Below are 26,006 nucleotides of genomic sequence, written 5' to 3' on the forward strand. Positions count from 1 at the left end.
TGGACGAAGCCACCTCAGAGGATGAGGTAAATGCAGCACTAAGAGAAAAGCTGGGTAAACCTGACCTGAAGATGGAGTGTCGACTTTTGCCGCGCTACAGAGGAACTAAGGTTGCTCTAGTACGTCTGACAGAGGCAGAAAGTAATACTCTGCTAAAGCTTGGTATAATAATAATAATAATAATAATAATAATAATAATAATAATAATAATAATAATAATTCCGTGCCCGGTTGGAACTTTTGTTCTAATTGGAACTTTTGTTCTACCCGGGGCGCATTAGAACCTGTTCTTTTGCGCGGGGTTGCTGGTCCTCTATCGGACGCGTGCCAGGTGGCGGATAGGTTAGCTTCCTAGAAATAGGTGGTATCGAGGAAATCAAATACTCGACGCGGACCAAAACCAGCAAACAAGAAACATCCATCATGAGCGATTGTAAAAACGAGGAAGAGTACCTGCGGGGTAATGCTACGGCTAAATCCCTCACTGGTTCCGATCGTCAAGCGCTTTCGAGCGTGAGGGCGGTGGCCAGTGGCCCAAGGATGCAGGAGGGCAACAACGCGTTGGTAGTGCCACAGATCATCGTGGACAGGTCGGAGAGACGAGGGAGTACGAGCAGCGTGACGAGTCAAGCCAGCTGCATTTCTGTCTTCAGTAATGCCTCGGCAAAGGACATTGCAAGCTGCAACCAAGATCGAGATGAATGCGTTAAGCTGCGGGAGGAAGAGGCAGCGAGCATTCTAGAAATGGAGGAGGAGGTCAGCAAGATGCTGAAGTCCTGTGAAGTCCAGAAGAATGTCAATAGGACAATCAAGGATGGACTCAAAAGCTTAACATCGCTCATAAGGGACGTAAAGGAGAAGCACGCAGCAGCTACGAAAAAGGACGAGAGTTTCTACCAGGGTTTGACCTGGTCTGAAGAAGCTAGACAAGATCGCAGAGCTAGACGAGATCGCTGTAACGCGATCGTGTTGAGAAACGTCGTCTTGGATGCTCAGAAGCGGAAGAGAAGTGATCCTGAGCCTGCGAAGGATCCAAAAAGGAAAAAGGAGGAGAAACCAAAAAAGACTGGAGGCAAGGGGAACAAAACGGTTCCAAAGCCAGACCAGGTCAAGAAGGGAAGAGCCACAGTGATCGTTAAAGTGGCCGAAGGAAAGACTTTCGCTGAAGTGCTGGCGAAGGTTCGAAGGGAGGCTGACCTGGAGGCCAGCCAGACAAGGGTTGTGGGAGCTTTACCCACTAAAAAGGGAGACCTTCTCATTAAAATTGGAGGGTCTTCAAACAAGAAACTGTTCACCGAGGAGGTGACAAAGGTGATCGGCGATTTGGGTAAGGTGCAGATGGCGGATCGGCGAACTACGCTGGAAATCCGCGACATGGATGCCCTTACTGAGAAGAAAGATGTTGAGGATGCCCTGGAGAAAGTTTCCACAGTTCCAGCTGGAAGCAGAAAGGTGACGGTCCTTGGGCCAAATAAGCGAGGAGTGAAACTCGCTGTTGTGGTCACCAGCCAGGAAGATGCTGATAAGCTGGAGAAGGTGGGTCACGTAAAGATTGGATTCGTGTCCTGCAGGATCAGAAGTAGAGCGATGGTCAAAAGGTGCCATAGGTGTCTTGACTATGGTCATATAGGTCGAGACTGCAATGCAGTAGATAGGTTGGCTGCGTGCTTTAAGTGCGGAGAAGCCGGCCATAAGGCAGCAGACTGTAAGAAGAGCCCATGCTGCTTCTTATGCAAGGAGAAGTTCGGCGAAAAGGAGAACATCCAACATGTCGCCGGATCAGGGAGTTGCAAGGTCTTCAGAACTGCCCTCGAGGAAGCAAAGAAGACTTTGTCAAGGACAAGGAGAAAATAAGGCCAGAACAAGAGCGGCACGGGAGAGTTGCGCCAGCGACTACATGGAACCATTCATCTACGAAGTCTGAAGCCACTAGGTAGTTCCGTAGGTGGATAGAAGGTTCGAAACCCAGGGGAAACAAGAAGAGGTTTTAGTCGGTAGGGTGACTGCCGTTAAAAGCAGGTATGTGAGGTTTCTTTTTTTTTCCTTGCATTTTGTACGAGTCCGACATACCCCAGGTAAGTGGGATCTTCCTGGGGATGCGTAAATGCATTTCCTCTTCTCCCCCGTGAATAAAAAAAAAATAATAATAATAATAATAATAATAATAATGATAATAATAATAATAATAATAATATTATAAAATATCGAAAGAAAAATAGTCTTAAAGATAATATTAAATATGTTATAAGTTATATATAAATAATAATATTTTATTCTATACCCCAGTAGCACGTAATGTTCCAGTAACATTGGCAACATTGAGGCAATATTGGTAATGCTAAGGCAGTGTTCTTAATATTGCTGTAATATTACGTGCTACTGGGGTATACTTTTATCAATAAGAAAAAAGTCAATGCGGTAAACAATTAAACGTAATGCAAATCTTATTTTCTTCATAAGATTGATAAATAATTAAAAGAAATCCTTTTACAATTTTGAAAATATTTTTAAAAAAATTGTAGTTTTTTATAACGTTTATAACTTTAGAGCAATTCCACGCCAAGTGATCATAAGAATTTTCGATGATTTTAGCAATATTAAAAATACTTTCAGAATTTGTTCCTTTTTATGCATGGAATAAAAGTGTATAAACCTGAAGATACAGGCACCGTGGTACAGAAAATCAGGAGAACTTTTAAACAGGAAGTTCTCCTGATAGTGAAAAAGGGTGGAGAGACCTTAAAATTTGCAAAAAGTCTGTCCTTGGCCCTGCATGGCAGGGCCGAGGTCATACCTCTTGTAAATAAGAGGTCTCTAGAAATCAGAGACCTGGATGAAGCCACTACAGAGAGTGAGGTGACTTCAGCATTGGAAGAAAAGCTGGGCAAGTCCGACCTGCCTATAGAGTGCAAATTACTGCCGCGCTACAAAGGAACTAAGGTTGCTCTAATCCGCTTGGCAGAAGCAGAAAGTGACATTCTGCTTATACTTGGCCGAATCAAAATCGGCTAGATAAATGCTCAAATTCGCGAGCATGTTGAAGTAGCTAGGTGCCAAAAGTGCTTAGCCTATGGACACTCTACCCGAACCTGCAAAGGCCCCGACAGAAGTAAAAACTGTCGGAGATGCGGCGGAGAGGGACACCTCGCGAAGAGCTGTAAAGTTAAGCCGAAGTGCCTTACGTGCTTGGACCTGGGGAAGCCAGAGACGGATCACGATTCCGGAAAGAGAGCCTGCCCGGTTTACAGAGAAGAACTGCAAAAGATTAAAAGGGCAAATCCTTAAAATTTTTGCAGGTCAACCTGCATACAAGTAAGGATGCACAGTTGCTCCTAATGCAAACAGCAAGGGAAAATGAGGTCGATATCCTGTTCTGCAGTGAGCAGTATCAAGGAAGCAACCTCGCCCCTTGGTATCAGGATAAGGCAAAGAGAGCCGCCATAAAGCTGTGCAACCCAGAATTGCGGGTTGACAAGTTTCTGGAGACGAGCAGTGGGTTCGTGTGGATAGAGGTGGCTAATATACGTATGTATAGCTGCTACTTCTCACCCAACGACCCACTGACAAACTACGAAGCCAATATCGAAGACCTAGAAGCAAGCCTCACAGAATCCAGGCTGGATGTCATCATCACTGGTGATTTTAACGCAAAGTCGCCAGAGTGGGGTGAGACGAGACTCGACAAGAGAGGAATTCGTATTGGCGAAATGATCTCCAGAAACGACTTATTGGCAGTAAACCGAGGCAATACATGGACTTTTAGACGAGGTGCGATCGGATCAATTATAGATCTAACAATCGCATCGTCTAAACTATTTAGCCGCATAACCGACTGGCGGGTCTCTGAGGAATATACCGCAAGTGACCACCAGTATATTGAGTTCTCAGTCTCGATGGGAGACACACGAGGAGGAAAAAGACAGGATGCTCCTAGTCGCAAAACCTCCTCGTGGAATATGAAGTGTAACGTGAATATTTTGCACGTTACATCCGAGTCAAGTTTTTTTTGAGTATAAAATTTAGAGAAATTCCAGCTCTCCTTTTGGACACTTTCTGCGAAAATCTCTGCTCCGCGACTCGACCACGATTAAATTATGATTTATTCTATTCTTGTTTACTGCCCTGCTTTATTTTTTTTTATGTTTGCCACGAGCGATTCTCTTTATGGATTTGTGCTGTGAGACCCGAAGGAGGAACGATTTTGGATTTTGAGAGACTGACTGTTCAACCTCACATTACACTGGCTGTTCGATGCTCTGTATGGCTGTTCGATGCCGCACAATTACACTTTTGACAATCTTGGCTGTTTGACGCCGACCATTTGGCTGTTTGATGCCGACCTTTTGGCTGTTTGATGCCGTACTTTGAGCAATCCACGCTCATTTTATTTTGCTGCTCGAAGCTGCATTTGGGACGTATGCCGCCCGATTTTAACCTCCAGTCGTGTCAGCTCTGTTTATTCGCTGGACACGTGGATGCTGTTTTGCGTTTGGTTTTGGACCAAGCCTTTTATTGTTTGATGTTTTGACACACACACACACTCACATTCATGTGGAAGGACACTTCCTCTGGTCACCGCCACCAATTGTCGTTGGATGTTCCAACTAATTTGTCAACTTTGACCGAGTTGGCCGTTTAAGATCGAAAGCCTTGATCTGATTGGTTCCCGTCTTTTGGAATACTGTCTCTCTTTCCAATCTATCGTTCCGCAATTAAAGAAGAGTTCCTGATCGTCGTCTTTGTAAATCGCTCGTTTAAATTCGCTTAAACTCTTTAAAAACTAATTTTGCTTTGCTTTCGCTCTAATTTTGCTTTTGTTTTGTATTTTAGTTAGTTTGAATATGCTTGCTATTTTGAAAATTTAACTTCGCGTTAACCTAATTTTACCAATTAGTTTAGTAAAATTGTTAATTTGGCATTAATTATATTAACTGTTGAGATTTTGATTTCGCTTATTTTGAGTATTGCTTTGAATCTTGTTATCGCTATTATTGTTATGTTATTTCATCGAAAATAAGATTTTCTATGTTATTTTAGAAATTTAGCTTGCTGTGCGAATATTTTGTAGAATGAAAATTAATTACTCGTAACTTTGTTAAGAATTGTAATTTTGAATTTGAATGGATTTGCCGCCGCGACGCTGCCACGAAACAATGGCGCGCGCGACCGCCGTAGGTCAGGTTAGATAGGGAACACGACGCTACCGGCGAATTAATGAGAAAACGTGACAAGCACCGGCACTTGCTTCCGAGCACTCGATAGTTGCGTTTTTCCAAAAATAATTGTAAAAAGTGTTCCGAACGAGAGGACGACCCCTTTGCCGAGACGCTTCCCGTCAACACTTCGTTTCATATAATTTGGTGAGTCGTCAGTAATATTTGGAAAGAATGCATATTCTCGATCTTTCGTTTGTTTTGATTGTCTAAATTTAGATTGTTTCGCGTAGAGAATATGTATTCTTGCTTTCTTTTCAAAATGACGCCACTTTTCGACCTCGTGGTCCTTTTCTTTGCGACAATTTTCGGTTTTGTCAATTAATGTTCAATTTAAAGTCTAATTATAAAGGCTTCATTGCGAATCTCTGTTTCAATTTTGTGATTTTACCATGCATTTCGACGAGTTTGTAAAATTTCGTAGTGCCTCGCGTTTTTCTCCCGTTATCATTTTCGTGAAAGAATAAATTCAAAATGTCGTGAAATAGTAAATTGGATTAGGATATCTAGTGTGATAAATGAGTGAATTTAAATTGAGTTAGTTATAGTTAATTTTAGATTATTTTGCGTATGATTTAAATTTTGTCGAGTAGCAGAGAATTTTTTTTTGTTTTGAAATTAAAATTTAGTCGATTTCTTATGAAGTATCTTTTATTAATTTTGTAATTTCTATCAATTTCGATATAATGTCGCGTATCAAAATTTGAAGATTTTATTTATGTTTTATTTGTCACAATATTTCTTGGAAAATCACGATGAATAGTCGAATAAATTTAGTTGGTAGTTATAGAATGTTTTTTTTATTTGTTGAAAATACTCTCTCAAAAACCCTAACCCAAATGTTCTTTATGATTTGCTAGTCGAATTATGATGTTGTAAATTTATTCCGGTAAACAATTTTCAAGCCTAATTCTGTAGATAATTAGTTATGAGTTTTATAGAATCTTGATTGACTATGATTTGGTTAATGTTAAATTTGATTTGAATTGTGATTATTGTCAGTGGATTAACCTGGTGGTCTCGTTCCATTGAAATAATGTTTTAAATATTGTTTTGCGAAGATTTTGATGCTGACGTGGTTCACCCGTGAACCTGGCGCTCAACACCCTTTTGATTTAGTCTTTTTTTGGCTTGAATTTTGTTCCGAAGGTGATCGCTAAAAATCTTATGGCAGAAAGATAGCGATATTATTTTGATTTTGCTTTTGGTCAATGAAATTGTTATACTAGTCTAAAATAATTTTATTTTGCCATTGTGAAATTAAAATATCTCACAGAAGAGACTCGACAAGGAAAAGTTCGGCCGGTCCCTAAGAGAAGCCCTTTTAATTGAGGACTTGGGCTGGGTGAAGAGGCCGAGCTGTCTGGATGCGGAGGTGCGAGCGGTGAGGAACATGATAGTCACCGCTTGCAATGCGTCAATGCCACGCAAAGGCGCTACTCCCGTAAGAAAATCCTTGCACTGGTGGTCAGAGGAGCTAGCCTCCTTGAGAAAGGAATGCCTCAAAGCAAGAAGGACATATACCCGATCTAAGGGAGATCCCTTGCTGAAAGAGGCTTTCAAGGAGGCGAAAAAGAACCTCAAGAAAGAGATCCGGAAGTCGCGACGCCATAGCTGGAAGGACCTAATCGAGGAAGTCGATAAGGACCCATGGGGCCTGGCTTTTTAAATCGTAACTAAGAAATTAGTGACGAGGCAAAAGACCCCCGGCCTGGACAATCCCGATTGGGTCAGAAAGATAATAAGTTCTTTGTTTCCTCCTGCGGAGCCATACCTTAGAAGGGACTGGAGTTTTTGCAAAGTCGAAGAAGAAGAACTCTTCACACTTAGTGAACTGCAAAAAGCAGGCAAAAGATTGAAAACAGGCAAGGCGCCTGGAATCGATGGGATAAGTAACGAGATCCTAAAGTTGGTAATCGACACTTCACCCCAGATTCTGCTTCGATGCTTCAATCTTTGCCTTGAGAGAGGAGAGTTCTTCCGCGACTGGAAGCGACAGAGGTTAATCCTCCTAAGGAAAGGTGATTAACCTCTAGATAAGGTTTCATCGTACAGGCCTATATGCCTGCTAGATACGATGGGTAAACTTCTAGAGGATATGGTTCTGCAGAGAATGCAAAGCCACTTGACCGAAGAGAATCGTCTATCCGATCACCAATTTGGTTTCCGTAAAGGCAAGTCCACGGTTGATGCCATCCAGGCAGTTGTGGACATAGCCAAAGCAGGAAAAAACAAATTGGGACCTGGGAAAAAGAAGAGCTTCTGCGCGTTGGTAGCAATTGACATACGCAACGCGTTTAATTCCGCAAGATGGAAAGATCTCATCGAGTCGATGGAAAAGAAAAACATGCCGCCCTACTTGTTGCGGATAATGGATAATTATCTTAGCGACAGGTGGGTTATATATGAGGGAGACACCTGCACTCTCAAGGAAGAGATGCAGCGTGGGGCTTCTCAAGGCTCGAGGGTGGGTCCATTTGTATGGAATGTATCTTACGATGATTTTCTGCGAATGGATCTGCCCGAAGGTGCGGTGATCATCGGCTTTGCGGACGACGCGTTATTCGTGTGCACTGCCAAAAGTGAGGAGGCTCTTGGGACATTGGTGAACGAATGTCTGCGACTAGCTAAAAGCTGGCTGGATACCAGAGGTCTTGAAATGGCCCTGGAAAAGACCGAGGCACTGCTGGTCACAGACAGACGTGGTTATGAGCTCCCACGAATCGTGATAGACGGATTCGAGGTCAAGTGGAGTAAGCAAATTAAATATCTTGGTGTGGAGTTAGATGTAAGGTTAAACTTCCACCACCACATGGCTACGGCGTCAAATAAGGCGATCGAGTGTGCGGCTAATCTTTCACGGCTAATGCCAAATGTTGGCGGACCCCGTGAACAAAAAAGAAGACTGGTGGCGAGTGTCGCCCACGCTAAAATGCTCTATGCAGCACCAGCGTGGGCCCCATCCCTGAGGAGTAAAAGATGTGTGACCATCTGTGAAAAGATACTGTCTGCGCAGAGATCGATAACAACGCGTATCATCTCTGCATATAAAACGGTAGCTACGAGTGCTGTGCAGGTCCTTGCAAGTGTCCCGCCAGCAGATCTTTTGGCGAGGGAAAGGGAAGAAATGTTTCTTTTTTCTAAAGAAAGCAGTTCCTTGAATGAGGAATTAAGACCAAGCAAGGGCCTGATCCGCAAAGAAGCGAGGCACAGGCTCATAGAAAGATGGCAGGAAAGATGGGATGGTGAGGAAAAAGGTCGATGGACTTATCGCCTTATCTCGGCACTCGCCACCTGGATGAATAGGAAACACGGTCAGGTTTCCTATTACTTGACTCAGGCGTTCACAGGTCACGGGTGTTTTAACTCGTACCTGTGTCGCTTTAAATTACGCGAGAACGAGGTGTGTGCATATTGCCAGTTCCCTGAGGACAACGCGGAGCACACCCTCTTCTCATGCAAGAATTGGGACTTGGAGAGGCGGGCCATGTTCGAAGGTGTAAACAGTCAAGTTACACCGGAGAACATGGTATCGCTGATGACCCAGTCGGAAGAGAATTGGCGGCAAGTCGAGAACTTCATAATCTCGGTTATGTCGAGGATGGATCTCGACGGCCGCCAAAAGGCGTAATTTAAACAGCTTTTAATTTTGTTCGTTGGTTTTTTATTAATTTATTTTGTGATTTATTTGTCCTTATACATTTTTTAATTGTTTGTGTTTTTTATTCATCTTTGTACAGTTTTATGTTTTTTGAATTTTTTATACGCGTTTATTTTTTTCTTTTTTTTTTTTATATATCCGTTTATAATTTTATCTTCTGACTTTTTACACTTAATTACACATTTGTTATTTTTAATTATTGTTGTGCTGTTAATTCCGCTTTATAGTGAAATAGTTTTAAATTTTTAACTATTAACGCAGGATAACCGCAGAGAAAAGCAGAAAGTCACATTAGCGACAGAGTTGGAGCGCCACCCTCGAAGGCTAAAGTCTTACGACAGTTCCGAGGGAGGGTAAAGGGCACCAGAAGAAGGGTTACGGGTTTTAGTGGGTCGGGCTGGTAGTAGGTCGCCAGTGTATTAAATTTAATTTTTTATAGATTTATTTTTCTTTTTTTTATATTTCCTTTTGTTTTATCATACCAACCCCACATAACCTTGGAGTGCGGAATCCAAGGTATCTGTAGGCAGATTTCCCAAAAGTCCCTAAGCAAAAAAAAAAAAAAAATAATAATAATAATAATAATAATAATAATAATAATAATAATAATAATATTATAAAATATCGAAAGAAAAATAGTCTTAAAGATAATATTAAATATGTTGTCCAGGACGGAATGTTGGCGTTGGGAAAGGTGCACGAGATAATTCGCAAGAACATGCGATTTATCCCCGAGCCCTTTATAATCCCAGAGCCAACAAACGCGAACTGTGTAACACCATCACACAAGCGTGCTGCGGCGGGTCAGAGCGGTGCATTTAATGATAAGAAGCGCCCAAGAAACGGGAATAGTCCGGATGCGAGTCCACATCCTGATGGCCAGTCTGAGAAGAGGAAGTGCGAGGAAGTACCTACGCAAACCCTTCCGTTGGAGCCAGGTAGTGGAGGAGCAGCCGAGAAAATAGTCAAAGAGACTCACGCTTCAGTGGTCTCAAAGGATGACAAAGTAGATGGCGACGGCTTTGCCGCTGTCATCGATAAAAAGGCAAAGGCCAAAAAGAAGGCCTTAAAAAAGAAAGAAGATAGGGAGCCCCAAAAGTATCCTTCAAAGCCGAGAAATACAGAGGCAGTAAGGATCTCAGCGAAAAACCCAAAGGCTATCGCTGAGATCGTGACTGAAATGAAACGCACTGTGAAGCCTGAAGAGTCAAATATAGAGGTTCTCAGGATCAGGAGGGCACTTAATAAAGATGTTCTCCTGGTCGTGAAAAAGGGAGGTGACACCTTAAAATTTGCGAGGGCTCTGGCCTCGGCCTCGCATGATAGGGCCGAGGTTACGGCTCTTGTAAACAAGAGGTGTCTGGAATTGAACGGCCTCGATGAAACTACGACCGAGGAGGATGTGGTTTCGGTTTTGAGGGAGAAATTGGGGAAGCCTGACACGGACATAGTGTGCAGACTTCTGCCACGTTTTAGTGGCACAAAGGTTGCGTTGGTCCGCCTGGCAGAGACTGATAGTCAGACTCTGCTGAAGATCGGCAAGGTAAGAATAGGATGGTTAAACGTCCGAGTCCGAGAGCATCTGGAAGTTGTGAGGTGCCTAAAGTGCCTTACATATGGACACGTGACCCGATCATGCAAAGGCCCCGACAGAACTAAAAACTGTCGGAGATGCGGCGGTGAGGGTCACATGGCAAAGAACTGTTCCGTCGAACAACCTAAGTGTTTAACATGCACAGATTTAGGAAAGACAGATATTGTCCATATATCCGGGAAAAGCTCTTGTCCGGTTTACAGGGAATTGCTGCAGAGGCATAAAAAGGCAAACCCTTAAAGTTTCTGCAGGTCAACCTGCACACCTGCAGGACGGCGCAGGCCCTCCTGATGCAGACGGTCAAGGAAAAAGGGATCGACATCCTGTTCTGCAGCGAGCAACACAGGAAAAAACGATCTCGCTCCCTGGTACCAGGATAAATCAGGTAGGGCCGCTGTTCAAGTGTGCAATCCTGAGCTGCGGGTTGCAAGGTATCTGGAGACGAGCAGTGGATTCGTTTGGGTAGAGGCTGCGGGCATACGTATGTACAGCTGCTACTTCTCGCCAAACGATGCACTGACGGACTTCGAAGATGACATTCAGGAACTCGAGTCGAGCCTTAGAGAATCCAAGCTGGATGTACTCGTCACCGGGGATTTTAATGCTAAGTCGCCGGAGTGGGGCGAGTCAAGGCTCAATAAAAGAGGCAGAGTGATCGGAGAAATGGTCTCCAGGAGCAATTTAACGATTGTGAACCGGGGAAGGACATGGACGTTTAGGAGGGGTGCAATTGGATCGATCATTGATCTTACGATTGCATCATCTCCTCTATTCAGACGCATTAACGAATGGCGAGTCTCTGAGGAGTATACCGCAAGTGACCACCAGTACATCGAGTTTTCAGTCTCAGTGGGAGACACAGGAAATGGTGGAAGACAGGAAGCACCGTGTCGAAAACGCCTCTCCTGGAATGTGAAGAAAATCAATAAGGAGAAATTTGTCCGATCCCTGGAAGAATCCCGCCTCATTGAGGAATTGGGTTGGGTGCAGAGGCCAAATACCCTGGATGCAGAGGTACGAGCGGTGAGGAAAACCATCACCGCTGCCTGCGATGCATCTATGCCGCGTCGCAGGTGTACCGCTTCACGAAAAAGCTCGGTGCACTGGTGGTCGGATGCTCTGGCCTCCTTGCGAAAAGCGTGCTTCAAAGCTAGAAGGAATTATACCCGTTCTAAGGGAGATCCTTTGCTAAAGGAAGTATTTAAGGAGGCCAAGAAAAGCCTGAAAAAAGAGATTCAAGCGTCACAACGCCGTTGCTGGAAAGACCTAATTGATGATGTCGAGAAGGACCCATGGGGTCTGGCTTATAAAATCGTTACTAAGAAATTAGGAACGAGGCAAAAGACCCCCGGCCTGGACAATCCCGATTGGGTCAGAAGGATTATAAAAGCTCTATTTCCTCCTGCAGAACCGTGGGTTAGGAAGGACTGGAGTACCTGCGAAGTCGGTGAGGAGGAACTCTTCACTCTTACAGAATTGAGAAATGCAGGTAGAAGATTGAAAACAGGCAAGGCGCCTGGAATCGATGGGATAAGTAACGAGATCCTAAAATTGGTTATCGACACTTCACCCCAGATTCTGCTCCGATGTTTCAATCTTTGCCTTGAGAAAGGAGAGTTCTTCCGCGACTGGAAGCGGCAGAGGCTAGTCCTCCTAAGAAAAGGCGAAAAACCTCTGGATAAAGTCTCGTCGTACAGGCCTATTTGCCTGTTAGATACGATGGGTAAACTTCTAGAGGATATGGTTCTGCAGAGAATGCAAACCCATTTGACCGGAGAGAATAGTCTATCCGATTACCAATTTGGTTTCCGCAAAGGCAGGTCCACGGTTGATGCCATTCAGGCAGTTGTGGACATAGCCAAAGCGGGAAAAAACAAATTGGGACCAAAGAAGAAGAAGGGCTTCTGCGCATTGGTGGCTATTGACATACGTAACGCGTTTAACTCCGCACGATGGAAAGATCTCATCCAGTCGATGATGGAGAAGAGAATACCGCCCTACTTGTTGCGGATAATGAATGATTATCTTAGCGACAGGTGGGTAATCTATGAGGGGGACAACTGGACTCTGAAGGAAGAGATGCAAAGTGGTGCCCCCAAGGCTCGAGGGTGGGACCATTCGTGTGGAATGTATCCTATGATAACTTCCTGCGACTGGTGGTTAGTGTTGCCCACGCTATGCTGTTTTACGCAGCAGCAGCGTGGGCTCCCTCACTTAAAACAAGAAGCAAAACCATTTGCGATAATATGCTGTCTGCGCAGAGATGTGTTACTACCCGTATCGTTTCTGCGTATAAGACGGTCTCGACGAGCGCTGTGCAAGTCCTTGCAAGTGTCCCGCCGGCAGATCTTATGGCAAGGGAAAGGGAGGAAGTATTTCTTCTTTTTAAAAGAAGAAATAATCCCGAGTACCCAGAAGAGAAAAGACCTAGCAAGGACTACATCCGCAAATACGCGAGAAACAGACTTATCGAGACATGGCAGGACAGATGGGATAGGGAGGAAAAGGGTAGATGGACCTATCGTCTGATTCCAACACTCACCACCTGGATAAACCGAAAACATGGAGAAGTCTCCTATTATTTGACTTAGGCGCTCACAGGTCACGGGTGTTTTAACTCGTACCTGTGTCGCTTTAAATTACGCGAGGACGAGGTGTGTGCATATTGCCAGTTCCCTGAGGACAACGCGGAGCACACCCTCTTCTCATGCAAGAAATGGGACTTGGAGAGGCGGGCCATGTTCGAAGGTGTAAACAGTCAAGTTACACCGGAGAACATGGTATCGCTGATGACCTAGTCAGCAGATAATTGGCGGAAAGTCGAGAACTTCATAATCTCGGTTATGTCGAGGAAGGATCTCGACGGCCGCCAAAAAGCGTAATTTAAACAGCTTTTAATTTGTTTATTTGTTTTTTATTAATTTATTTTGTGATTTATTTGTCCATATACATTTTTTAATTGTGTGTGTTTTTTTATTCATGTTTGTACAGTTTTGTTTTCAATATTTTATACGCGTTTATTTTTTCTTTTTTTTTATATATCCGTTTGCAATTTTATCTTTTGACTGTTTACACTTAATTAAACATTTGTTTTATTATTGTTGTGCTGTTAATTCCGCTTTTATATTGAAATAGTTTTAAATTTTTTAACTATTGACGCAGGAGAACCGCAGACACAGAACAAAGTCGCAGCAGCGATAGAGTTGGAGCGCCTCCCTCGAAGGCTAAAGTCTTACGACGGTTCCGAGGGAGGGTAAAAAAAAGGGAGGCTCCAAAAGAAGGGTTACGGGTTTTAGTGGGTCGGGCTGGTAGTAGGTCGCCAGTTAATTAAATTTCTTATAACATTTCTTTATTTATCTTTTTTTATATTCCCTTTTTTTTTCTTATTTTACCAACCCCACATAACCTTGGAGTGCGGAATCCAAGGTATCTGTAGGCAGATTTCCCAAAAGTCCCTAAGCAAAAAAAAAAAAAAAAAAAAAAAAAAAAAAATATTAAATATGTTATAAGTTATATATAAATAATAATATTTTATTCTATACCCCAGTAGCACGTAATGTTCCAGTAACATTGGCAACATTGAGGCAATATTGGTAATGCTAAGGCAGTGTTCTTAATATTGCTGTAATATTACGTGCTACTGGGGTATACTTTTATCAATAAGAAAAAAGTCAATGCGGTAAACAATTAAACGTAATGCAAATCTTATTTTCTTCATAAGATTGATAAATAATTAAAAGAAATCCTTTTACAATTTTGAAAATATTTTTAAAAAAATTGTAGTTTTTTATAACGTTTATAACTTTAGAGCAATTCCACGCCAAGTGATCATAAGAATTTTCGATGATTTTAGCAATATTAAAAATACTTTCAGAATTTGTTCCTTTTTATGCATGGAATAAAAGTGTATAAAAGTTTTTTTTTAATTTTCAAAATTTTTTGAGTTACCTCTTACTCAAAATTTTGGTCGGTTTTTCAAAAAATGCACATAACTTTTTTTCTTGTTAACCGATTAAGATAATTTTTTTTGGAAAATACTCATAATAAAAAGTACTTTAAAGAAAAAAAATAAAATTTAATAAAAAATTTTTTTTTGCCCGAAAAAATTTAAAAAAATTTTTTGAATTCAAATTTTGAAAAAAATATATCTTCGATTTGAAAATTTTTTTTTGGTAAATATTGTCAATTAAGTAAAGAATACTTCTTGTAAATTTAATTATGGGACAAAAATAACTTTACGAGAAAAAAATAAAGTGTGCAGCGCGGCGTGCCGGGACTTGTGCATGTATTCACTTATGGCCGCGCAAGTTTCGTTTCAAATCACACTATAGGTCACAATTCTTTACCAAAACGCTTTTTCTTTTTTTCTAAATCTTCGTAATTAAATTCTCTATGGATCTCTTGAGCCTTATTTTTGAATTTTTGTTTTTAAACATTTTTTAAATAACAGTAAGTATTAAAAAAATCATAAAATCGTAAAATATATTTTTTTTAGTTTTATTGATTAAGAAAATTATTTAAAAAACCTATTAAAATAATGTTTGATTGATAAAGAATAAATTAATTAAACACTTTTTAATTAATTAATTGTTATTTTTTATAAACTGTATACTTAGGCCTAGAAATTACTAGTTTCTTCTCAATTGTACAATTTTTCATAAGTAATATATCTACTGATGATAAAAAAACAATTATTTATTAAAACATTGTTTAAACAATTAATTGTTGCTATTTTTCATAAACTATTTATACTTAGTGTTACGTCAAAACGAGAAACCTTTTTAAATATACCTAACGTTCCTCGTTTTAAATTGGTTTCATAAATGAATCCAATTTGGGATGAGGATAAGTCAATGAGCCTACTAAATGTGAGAGAATAATTTATTTAAAAACCAACAAGAAAGAAAAGAGTTGACAAAATTACAATGAGTACAAAAATTATGAATCTTACTTAAAGAATAACGATTACTGGTGGTGTGATGATAATCTGTTGTCCGATCTCAATGGTGATGAGCGGTAGACGAAAAGGGGCCTTTTGTTTGTTGTCCTTAGTGGTTGGGTATTAGACCTCTTGTTTACACTAATGAGCCCACATAGCACAATAGTATGAGGTAAGGTTATGTTGAGTACTAATCGTAAGGCACATAAGGTTACACAATATTGCTGCGGTAGACCTGAGGTGAACTAAAAACTTCCGCCATGGAGGTAAGGTTACATGTTAGGGTGTGGTGAGTATATATGATAAGGCCATGGTAACCTTACACGTTAAGGTTAAGGTAACCTTACACGTTAAGGTTGATGTAACCTTACACGTTAAGGTTGAGGTAACGTTACATGTTAAGGTTGAGGTAAGGTTACATGTCAAGGTTGAGGTAAGGTAATTATTAAGTTGTAAGGTTGAGGTAAGGTTAAGGTAAGGTTGTGATAAATTTACCAGTTATGGAAAATATTGAAAAAATAATTAATAAATAAATATTCAATTAAAAAGTTAGTTTGTTGCTCCTCTCTATTTTGGAAACCTGACATGAAGCAGAAAATTTTGAAAACAAATTTGGGGGGACTGGGATTTGAACCCGGGATCGACGCGCATAAACCTATCATTCTAACTAACTGAGCTAAGTAGAGAACTGGTAGAAGGAAAATTAATATTGCCTTTAAGGAGTTAATCATCTTCTTGGTTCACCTTAAAGGCAACATTAATTTTCCTTCTGCCAGTTCTCTACTTAGCTCAGTTAGTTAGAATGATAGGTTTATGCGCGTCGATCCCGGGTTCAAATCCCAGTCCCCCCAAATTTGTTTTCAAAATTTTCTGCTTCATGTCAGGTTTCCAAAATAGAGAGGAGCAACAAACTAACTTTTTTATTGAATATTTATTTATTAATTATTTTTTTAATATTTTCCATAACTGGTAAATTTATCACAACCTTACCTTAACCTTACCTCAACCTTACAACTTAATAATTACCTTACCTCAACCTTGACATGTAACCTTACCTCAACCTTAACATGTAACGTTACCTCAACCTTAACGTGTAAGGTTACATCAACCTTAACGTGTAAGGTTACCTTAACCTTAACGTGTAAGGTTACCATGGCCTTATCATATATACTCACCACACCCTAACATGTAACCTTACCTCCATGGCGGAAGTTTTTAGTTCACCTCAGGTCTACCGCAGCAATATTGTGTAACCTTATGTGCCTTACGATTAGTACTCAACATAACCTTACCTCATACTATGGTGCTATGTGGGAGATAGTGTATTGTATTGTTAAAATATCTGCTTCATTCCAGACGGTTGTCGCCTCTTGAGCAAATTTCGATGGTTCGAAATTTGGAATGTGTTGTTTCAATATTAGGTCTTCGTTGATAGTTGAGATTATTTCCAATTTAATATTTTTGGAAATTGTTTAAAATTTATACTTTGCAAATTTATTATAAGAGGTTGTTTAAAGTTCACTTCTTATTTAATACTTGGGGAAATAGTTCACTTTTAATAATGTACGTTCAAAATAATACTTGGGGTTATACGTTTCACTTTCAAAGATGTACTTTTAATTCACTTGTAAACTATGCGATGTTTACTTGTAGACAATTTGATAATGACTGAGCGATGTGTACAGGTTGATTCCCAAAAAATTACTCTCTGATATCTGCAGAATTTGTATCCCTTTTATATAAAACTGTCTTCATTAATGTAATGCTTTGAAATCATTCAAGTGTGAATTTTAAGTGGGGGTCTCGGCGACGGCAATGCTGCTGCAATTCGGGGCGACTGTTGACTCTTCTACACGTGTCGATTTTGGGTAGATTTTAAGTGGGGTCTCGGCGACGGTCAATGCTGCTGCAATTCGGGGCGACTGTTGACTCTTCTACACGTGTCGATTTTGGGTAGATTTTAAGTGGGGGTGTCGGCGACTGCAATGCTTGTTTGTTTTCCTGCCTGTGGCGAAGATTTTTTGAAGGTCGTTTAACTGATGCACTATCGTTATTCTTTTTACAGGATTTAAAATATTACCCAGGCGCGAAAGACCAATGCTGACGATGGATTGAAGATTTATTGAGCCTTGAACGCCCAGCCTGGGTAACCCAGTGTTGAAGCAGTCTTTATACCACTGTCACTCAATGTTGATTCAGCATTGGACACCAATGTTCGTTCCATGCTCGATTCAAGACTCGGTCAATCTTCGTGAGTGAAGCTCAAACATCTGATCTTTATTCAAGCCTGAATCAATCTTGACAGTGTGCACTTAAAAATATTAAATATAAATATTTATAAATTAATTAATATTAAAATATTTTTTATGATAATTTTGTATACTATTTAAAAATTATTATTAATTATTATTATTAAGATATCAATTGGTAAATAAATATTAATATTTATTTAGTGTATATTATTCTTTTTTAATTATTAATTTATTAATAATAATAATAATAATAATTATTATTAGGTATAAAAAAATATTAAATTAAAAATAAATATTAAATATTATTTTTTTTATAATAATAATAATAATAATAATTATTATTATTAATTATATAAGATTTATATAAATAAAGTTAAATTATACATTATTATTTTTTTCTTGCACAGTGTCAAATAATTGTTTTCAAAGTTCAAGAGTTTCGTTTGTCTGAAAAATTTTTAGTGAAAAAATATGTTCATTAGGGTGTAATAAATATTTATGCCTAGTAGTTTTACACTAGGAATAACTGTTTAGTAAATATGTATTATCAAAAAACTATTTTTTGTCAAACGCGTGCGATTAAACACAAATAACCTTGAGACTTTAACATTGCCAACTCAAGAGTTTAACGTATGTGTTGAGTTGGTAATGCTGGAGTTTCAAGGTTATTTGTGTTTAGTCGCGCGCGTTTGACAAAAAATAGTTTTTTTGATAATATTTACTAAACAGTTAATCCTAGTGTAAAACTACTAAGCATAAATATTTATTACTACCTAATGAACATTTTTTTCACTAATAATTTTTCAGATAAACGAAACTCTTAAACTTTGAAAATAATAATTTGACACTGTACAAGAAAAAAAAATAATATATATAATTTAACTTATAAAATTATCATAAAAATATTTTAATAATAAATAATTTATAAATATTTATATTTAATATTGTTCAGTGCACACGGTAATAAAGAAAGTGAATATTGTATCAAGATTGACCGAGTCTTTAATCGAGCATGGGACGAACATTGGTGTCCCATGCTGAACAAATATTGAGTGACGCGCCGTATATACAGAATATACTGCGCTGGCATTGAAATAGTAGATTAGGCGAGGTGCCTTCCAGCCTTCTGTGGCCGAGCGGTTTAAATGCGTGCGTTTAGGACTTCCGGTATGCGTTAGGGACGGGGTGCGTGAGTTCGATCCCACATGCGAGCGAATATTTTTCATTCTTTGTTTTAAGCGTTATATAAAATAATAAAATTGTGTGTTGTGTGTTGTGAATAAAAACTTGTGAAAATGTTTGTAAATAATGTTAAAAAGTCTGCTAAAAAATCGAGAAAAAAATGTGTCGATTAACAGAAAAATTGTCTTTTTTTACTAAAATTATTTTTTTAATATTACTATTTCAAATGACATTTATTGTTAGTAATATATTATTTATATGAAAATAATATAATTATTATAATAGTAACTTATTTCCAAACAGACGCATATAACATGAATAAAAATAATATCAATAATATTCATTACTATAATAATAATAATAATAATAATAATAATAATAATAATAATAATAATAATAATAATTATTATTAAAATATTATTATTATATACAATTCATATATTCATATTATATTGAATGAGCGCGAGAGAGGCGTAAATTTTGGAACAGTGGAAGCAGCCTTGTTTCAGTCCTGCATTATAGGGTTCCGCAGCATTGATTGAACATTGAACGCCAATCTACAACAAAGACTGGAGCGTCAGTCTTAAATAAGTGTTACATTATAGCTAGAAGCAACCTTCGTTCCGCCGTCCCACCAAGGCTTGATCAATGTTGACCAAGCCTCAACGAAGGTTCCGTAAAGCCTGAATCTAGCGTCAGTTCTCGCCTGGGTACTCATCTTTCTTGAATTCATTATACTTGCAAATTGTTTAGATACATATAAGATATATAAAATATGCTAATTATAATGCAATAATATGAAATACATGGAATAATAATACAACGTATAAGTAAAATACAATATCAAAAAAAAATAGGAAATACATTCTTAAGTATCGAAGTTAAATTAGGTATATTAACAAGAAGTTACGGACGTAACGTTAGGGTAAGAAATTTATATTTGTTTCTTATGTACTTTTTTCATTTTTTCATAAGTTTCATTTGGGTTAGAAATTTCTTTTTCATGTATAAAAAGGAAGAAATTCTGAAAGTATTTTTAATATTGCTAAAATCATCGAAAATTCTTATGATCACTTGGCGTGGAATTGCTCTTTAGTAATATTAGTTATAATCATAATTGTACTTATGTTTTAGAGAAAAGAATGCTAAAAAAAAGTCTGGAAAATCCACAAATGCAGATTTAGAAAGTGATAGTTCAAAGTCTTCTAAAACAACGAGAAGAGACTTTAACTATGGCTCTGAGCCGGAGCTATCAAATGATTTGCAGTAAGTTTTATAATAATTTGTTAAAGTATTAAGAGAAAATATTTTCAAGTTTCGAAATAGATTAATACTTTATGAAAAAATACTTTATAATATTGTATATATACATTAAAATGTTAATCGAGTTAATGATATTAATATAAATAACTAACATTTTTAGAGAAAATCAAGATCACAGAATATCAGCAAAACCTGCGAATATGAACTTGGAAAATAATACTGTATCCAACTCTAGTGAAACGACCGAAAAGGGACACTCAAATTATTCCAGTAAGCCGGAAGTATCAGAAAAATACAATTATCGCAATGAGTTAGAAATGTTTGAAAAATTGGAGTAAGTTCTATATTACTTTTGTAATTACAAATTTTGATTTCCATTTGTTCAAGAATTTAAAAAATTATAAACTATATAAATATAAAACATAATTATTATTTATATTTTTTGTAATTAAAAAAAATATATCTGCTTTACAGCTTTCTCGAAGCCCAAAATATTCAGATTTTAAAACAACAGGACAAGATTTTGGGACAACTGGAAAAGATTTTAAGCCAGCAAAATTTAATGTCTGAGCAACTGACGAAACTTCAAAATCAGAATCAGAAGAATGCCTCAGAAAAATTACTATCTCCTCTAACTGGATTTCCTATAGATACGGTGGAGGAATTCTCGAAGATGGAATCTAAAGAGGGGGAAGAGATACGCAATTCACTTGTATGCATATTTATTTTTTTTAGTTTTTACTATAATCTCAGTAAGAATAAAAGTTACTGCGAAATAAGAGGAATCTTTTGACATTGTAAACTTTTTTTTTTTTTTTTTTTTTTTTTTTTTTTTTTTTTTTTTTTTTTTTTTGTTTGTTTATACTCCTGCCCTATTGGCCTTACGCACTTCGACAAGAGTCCCCGAGAAATACTTTTTTTTGGATTAAGCATAACCATTCTACTTTAGAAATTTTCTATATATTAACCTAATTTGCGTCTACAGCCGACTTTATTAGGAGTACTCGCATTGCGCCTGGACCACCCGTCAATGGGTTTTCTCGCCAGAGAAGAGGGAAACTGTAGAAAACCTCTCCTGAGTACAACCGGTTTATCGACAGTCGAGTTCTAATGGTGTGTACCGGACAATAATCGACGGTGCACATCATTATACCTCGACGTCAAACCTCCCGCTCAGATTGTCTCACGTGCCGGAAAAATACCAAGCCAAGTGGGCGCGAACCAAGGGTACTTATACCCTTGGTCCTTAAACGACCACCAACGCCAGGCATCTATCCGACTGAGCCAATCTGTCGGTTTGTAAACTTTTTTCAGTAAATTTATCAGTTCACTAAAGTTTTATCATTTAATGAAAAGTTATATTGGGAATACAGGGTTCGGATTGTGCGACTTTTTCGACTTTTCTGAAAAAATGCGACTAATCGACTTTTTGGAAATTTTTTTTTAGTAAAATGTGTCTAATCGACTTTTTTCCCATTTTTCAATTACTTTTCGACTTAAATTGTAAATGGCAGAAATATTTTTTTGTAAACAATATTGTTCACAAAATCATTCATCTCTTTGGGGGGAAAAACAACAATATTATCCCGTTTCTTAATATTTTTGTAGGAAATTCTCAATTTTCATAAGGAAATAATTTGCATAATTTCTATTTCTTAATTACAATTGCTTTAATAAAATTTAATGTTTTTAAAAAATTAATGAAAAAAAATGTTTATAAATTCTATTTGTCAATTAGAAAATGAAACTTTAAAAATTTTTAGAAAATTAAAGGAAAAAGTTTAAGTCAAAAAAATGTTTTGTTACATTTATTTACAGATTTCTTTCAAATTTTTCGAAAACATCAATAACTTCTTTTTTAAATAAATATTTAATTATTATTAAATTTGAAGAAGCTAACGTTAAAGTTAACGTTAAGTTAAAGTTTAATTATTATTATTTTTCCATAGGAATTAAAATTCTTCAAAAGATTCGAATTCAAACCTTATTGAAATTAAACAACTTAAAAAAAATTGTTATTAAACGTGAAGAAATCGATCATTTCGAGTCCTCGAATCGGAGCAATCGATGTCTTCATGTTTTATAATAATTGAAGGTGACCGAGTTTTGCAGAAGAATTTTGATATTTACAAAAATAATTGAAATTTTGAGGAGAATTTAAAAAAAAATTTGGAAAATAATTGAATTTTGCAAGGAATTTTATCAGAACTTTTAAAAATAATTAAATTTCCTTGATGAATTTTATTATTTATAAAGATAAATAAAATTTTGACAATAAAATTAAAAAAAAATTTGAAAATAATAGAATTTCTAGGATGAATTTTTTTATTTATAAAGATAATTGAAATGTTGACAAGAATTTTATTAAAATTCTTTGCAAATAATTGAATTTTAGAAAAGAATTTTATTAGATATAAAGATAATTGAAATTTTGAACAGATTTTTTCAAAAATGTTGAAAAGTAATTGAATTTTGCAGAAGAATTTTGATATTTATAAAGATAATTGAAATGTTGACAAGAATTTTATTAACATTTTTTTTAAATAATTAAATTTCGGAGAAGAATTTTATTATTTATTAAAATAATTGCCATTTTAAAGAGAATTTTTAAATAAATGTTAGAAATATCTAATTAAAAGTTTTCTATGAATTTTATTAAATTTTATTCCGGATTGTTTGATATTAAGGGGCACACCTAGTGTGAGCGCCTAAAAAAACGGTGATTTTTAGGAATTTTTTTTACCTTTATTTGTCAAAAAAACCAAAAAGATTATTAAACTAGAAGACATTTGCCGTACTATGACCCTCGGATGGAAAAAAATATTAAATTTCAAAAAAATGGCGGAGTTTTGAAAAAAATCTATAAATTTCGACTAAAAAATTCGATAGTTTTTGGCATCCCAAAATTTTATTTTTCATCCAAAAAAAAAAAAACTGGAGCCTCATAGTACGGCAAATATCTTCTAGTTTAATAATCTTTTTGGTTTTTTTTATTTCAGTCACTCAGAAGGCCGCAATAACTGCAGCAGTGGAGAAACTGGTTTTTTTTTATATAGCGAATAACTCTTTAAAAAAAAGATATTTTTCTTTGCAAAAATTACAAAATGTTCACTATTTATACAAATATACATGTACAAAACTTCAAAAAAAAATTAGATGCAATAATTTCCCTGAAAAAAATTTCTAAATATCGACGTTTTTTTCAGTCACTCACACTAGGTGTGCCCCTTACAGTATGTGTTGGCAAAAACTGTGGTTTTTTTTTACAATTTTGACAATTTCGTGTTTCCTTTTTGTACTTTTTTTCTAAAATTTCATGCGAATTTTTTCCGACTTTTTCGGCAATTTTATGCGACTTTTCGTGACTTTTGTTGTAAATTTATGCGACTAAAGTGACTTTTTCTATGTCTTAAAGACGATCCGAACCCTGGGAATGCAAAAAATTTCCAACGCTTGTATAAAATAATTAGACGACATTCTTATATATTTGTTCCGTTGCTTTTCTGATATAGATTAGCCATCTGATCAATTTGGGAGCAGCAAGTATTAGGAACTTTTTATCGACGGCAATGAAGCAAACTTTGACTGACAAATTGGTTTATTCGTTTACATGGAATGGGGGAGAAAATTCCTTAAAATTTGGTGACACAACAGTTGCCAATGCTTTCTATCGTAAGTTTTCTTATTCTCTATTTTAGAAAAAAGGACTAACGGGTTTTGCACTCAATAATTGATTTTAAAAAAGTAAAAAACGTATCTTTAAGACTGAAAAAAGTATTATAAAGTAGTTATAGAAAAATTAAATTTAACAAATAAAAACTCGTTTTAGTCGATTCCCAAAAATTTGATTTTGTATTTTCTTGACATTTGTAGATTTGCAAAAAAAAATTTGGCTAAAATTCATCAAAAATTCTATTATTATTAAAAATAATTTTTAAAGCTAAAAAAATTAATTTTTTAAATAAAGTAAATTTACTTTAATTAAATTTTGTAAAATTTTCAATGATATGTAAATTAAAATAAAAAAATTTTATTTCTACGATAATTTAACTTATTTAATATTCCAAAAATTGTATTTCATATGTTTCAAAGGATTATTTTTTTATAATTTCTAAATTCAATTATTTGTATTTGAATAATTTTTGTTAAACAAGTATATAAATACTTATTTATTTGTCCACAGGAATGAAAATTTTGAATAATTTTAATGTAAAACCATTTTGAAATTTTACTACTTATTTCTAAAAATATAATATGTATTATAACTCATTCAATATTTAATTATAATCTGAAATTTTAACTAAAATTCATTTTTAAATCTATTTTTATTAAAAAGTTCTACAAAAATTTAATTAATTATACACAATTTTCATTTTTCGACAAATTCATTAAAGTTTTATTAAAAATGATTGAAATCCGATGAAAAGTTTTGTTACTTATAAAAATAATTCAATTCTTGCATTAAATTTTATTAGAGTTTTTTAAATAATTGAATTTTTGAATCATTTCATGAATATTTAAAAAAATAATCCAATTAATTCGAAAAATTTAATTAAAATTGTATTCAAAATAATTGAATTCTTGCGATGAATTTTTTTATATGAGAAAATAATTTAATTCTTATAAATAAATGTTTTTCAAATTGTTAAAATCATTAATTTCTTTTAAACAATTTTATTATGTTTTAAATAATTGGTTTCTTTGGAATAATACTCTTGAAAATTGCATTTCAAATAATTTAATTCCTGTAAAAATTTTATTATTTATAATATTAATTGAATTTTTGCGAAGAATTTTTCTTAAATTTTTTCTAATATAATTGAATTTTTTAAAGAAATTTTATTAAAATTGTAGATATTGCAAAAAATTGAATTACAGTAAAGTATTTATTATTTGTGAAAATAATTAATTTCTTGCAAAACATTTTTTAGAATTTTTTGAAAATTTTAAAGAAAAATTTGTTTATTGCAACTATATGGAGCAGATTTTAAGTAGTGCAAATTATCACAAAATTAAAAAAGTAGCTTTTAGTGTCGAAAATTTAAAAAAAAATATCGAAATAGTGGCTAATCGTAAAAAATTAGTGAGTAGTAGGTTTTAGTAGATGAGTGTGAAGCCTGATAGTATGTTTTTTAAGGCAAAGTGTATGTATTCAACAATTTTCGAAAATTTTAAAAACATAGAATTTCTATTGATTTTAATTCATTTATTAAAAACATTCTTAATATTTAAACTTTTAAGTGTATTCAATATTTATATATATTTTTTAGTTTCGGCGAAAAAGTGTTCAAATTTTGATGGACCGGCAAATAAGGAAATTTTTAAAAGTCATATGTTGGAAGTACTGCGGCATACCAAACAAAGGTACAAAAAATATTTGAAAAAACATCTACCTGATTATTCACCAGAAGATGAAGCCGAACTAAAACAGAAAATCGCTGAATTAGAGAGTCAACAGATGATTATCTCAAACGAGAAGGACGATTTGTCGGGTGATTTGGCAGATGATTCGGCAAATGATTCATCTTAATTTTCTTTCTATTTAACTTTTCCAAATTAATAATTCAACAAGTTTTTTATATGATATTAATTTAAAATAAATATCGTCGTAGTTTTTGGTTACTTTCAAAGTAATAATTATTATTTATATCAGAGCTTTTATACAATTATTATTAAAGTTTTTATGTCAACGTACACAAAATTATAAACATTCATTATAATAAAATATTTCATTTTGGTTTTCTATAAATGATGTATGATTCTTTCCTTTTAATTTAATTCTAATAAAACTGAGATTAAAAATAAATATAAAACACGCATTTTGTCGTCACGCGTGCGACCTTCACGCGTGCGAGTCAAATGCGTAGCATTTGAGGACGCATCTGTTTGATTCAGTCATGCG

The 26,006-nt window shown here is 35.9% G+C and overlaps 2 protein-coding genes across 2 annotated transcripts; both read left to right on the forward strand.

The window, feature by feature from the left end:
* The first annotated feature begins 218 nt into the window (after positions 1 to 218).
* LOC122504080 lies at positions 219 to 20,107 on the forward strand. Its single transcript, XM_043614977.1, has 2 exons — positions 219 to 2,019; positions 19,976 to 20,107. Exon 1 carries the CDS (start codon positions 424 to 426, stop codon positions 1,852 to 1,854), a length of 1,431 nt encoding a protein of 476 aa, XP_043470912.1. The 5' UTR covers positions 219 to 423; the 3' UTR covers positions 1,855 to 2,019; positions 19,976 to 20,107.
* A 1,234-nt stretch (positions 20,108 to 21,341) lies between these two features.
* LOC122504081 lies at positions 21,342 to 25,789 on the forward strand. Its single transcript, XM_043614978.1, has 3 exons — positions 21,342 to 21,399; positions 23,617 to 23,776; positions 25,375 to 25,789. The coding sequence occupies exons 2-3, from the start codon at positions 23,674 to 23,676 to the stop codon at positions 25,632 to 25,634; spliced, it is 363 nt and encodes a 120-aa protein (XP_043470913.1). The 5' UTR covers positions 21,342 to 21,399; positions 23,617 to 23,673; the 3' UTR covers positions 25,635 to 25,789.
* The last annotated feature ends 217 nt before the right edge of the window (positions 25,790 to 26,006 follow it).

The sequence above is a fragment of the Leptopilina heterotoma genome, unplaced genomic scaffold (genome assembly GCF_015476425.1).
Source record: "Leptopilina heterotoma isolate Lh14 unplaced genomic scaffold, ASM1547642v1 Lhet_278, whole genome shotgun sequence".
In the NCBI taxonomy this organism is placed as follows: Eukaryota; Metazoa; Arthropoda; class Insecta; order Hymenoptera; family Figitidae; genus Leptopilina; species Leptopilina heterotoma.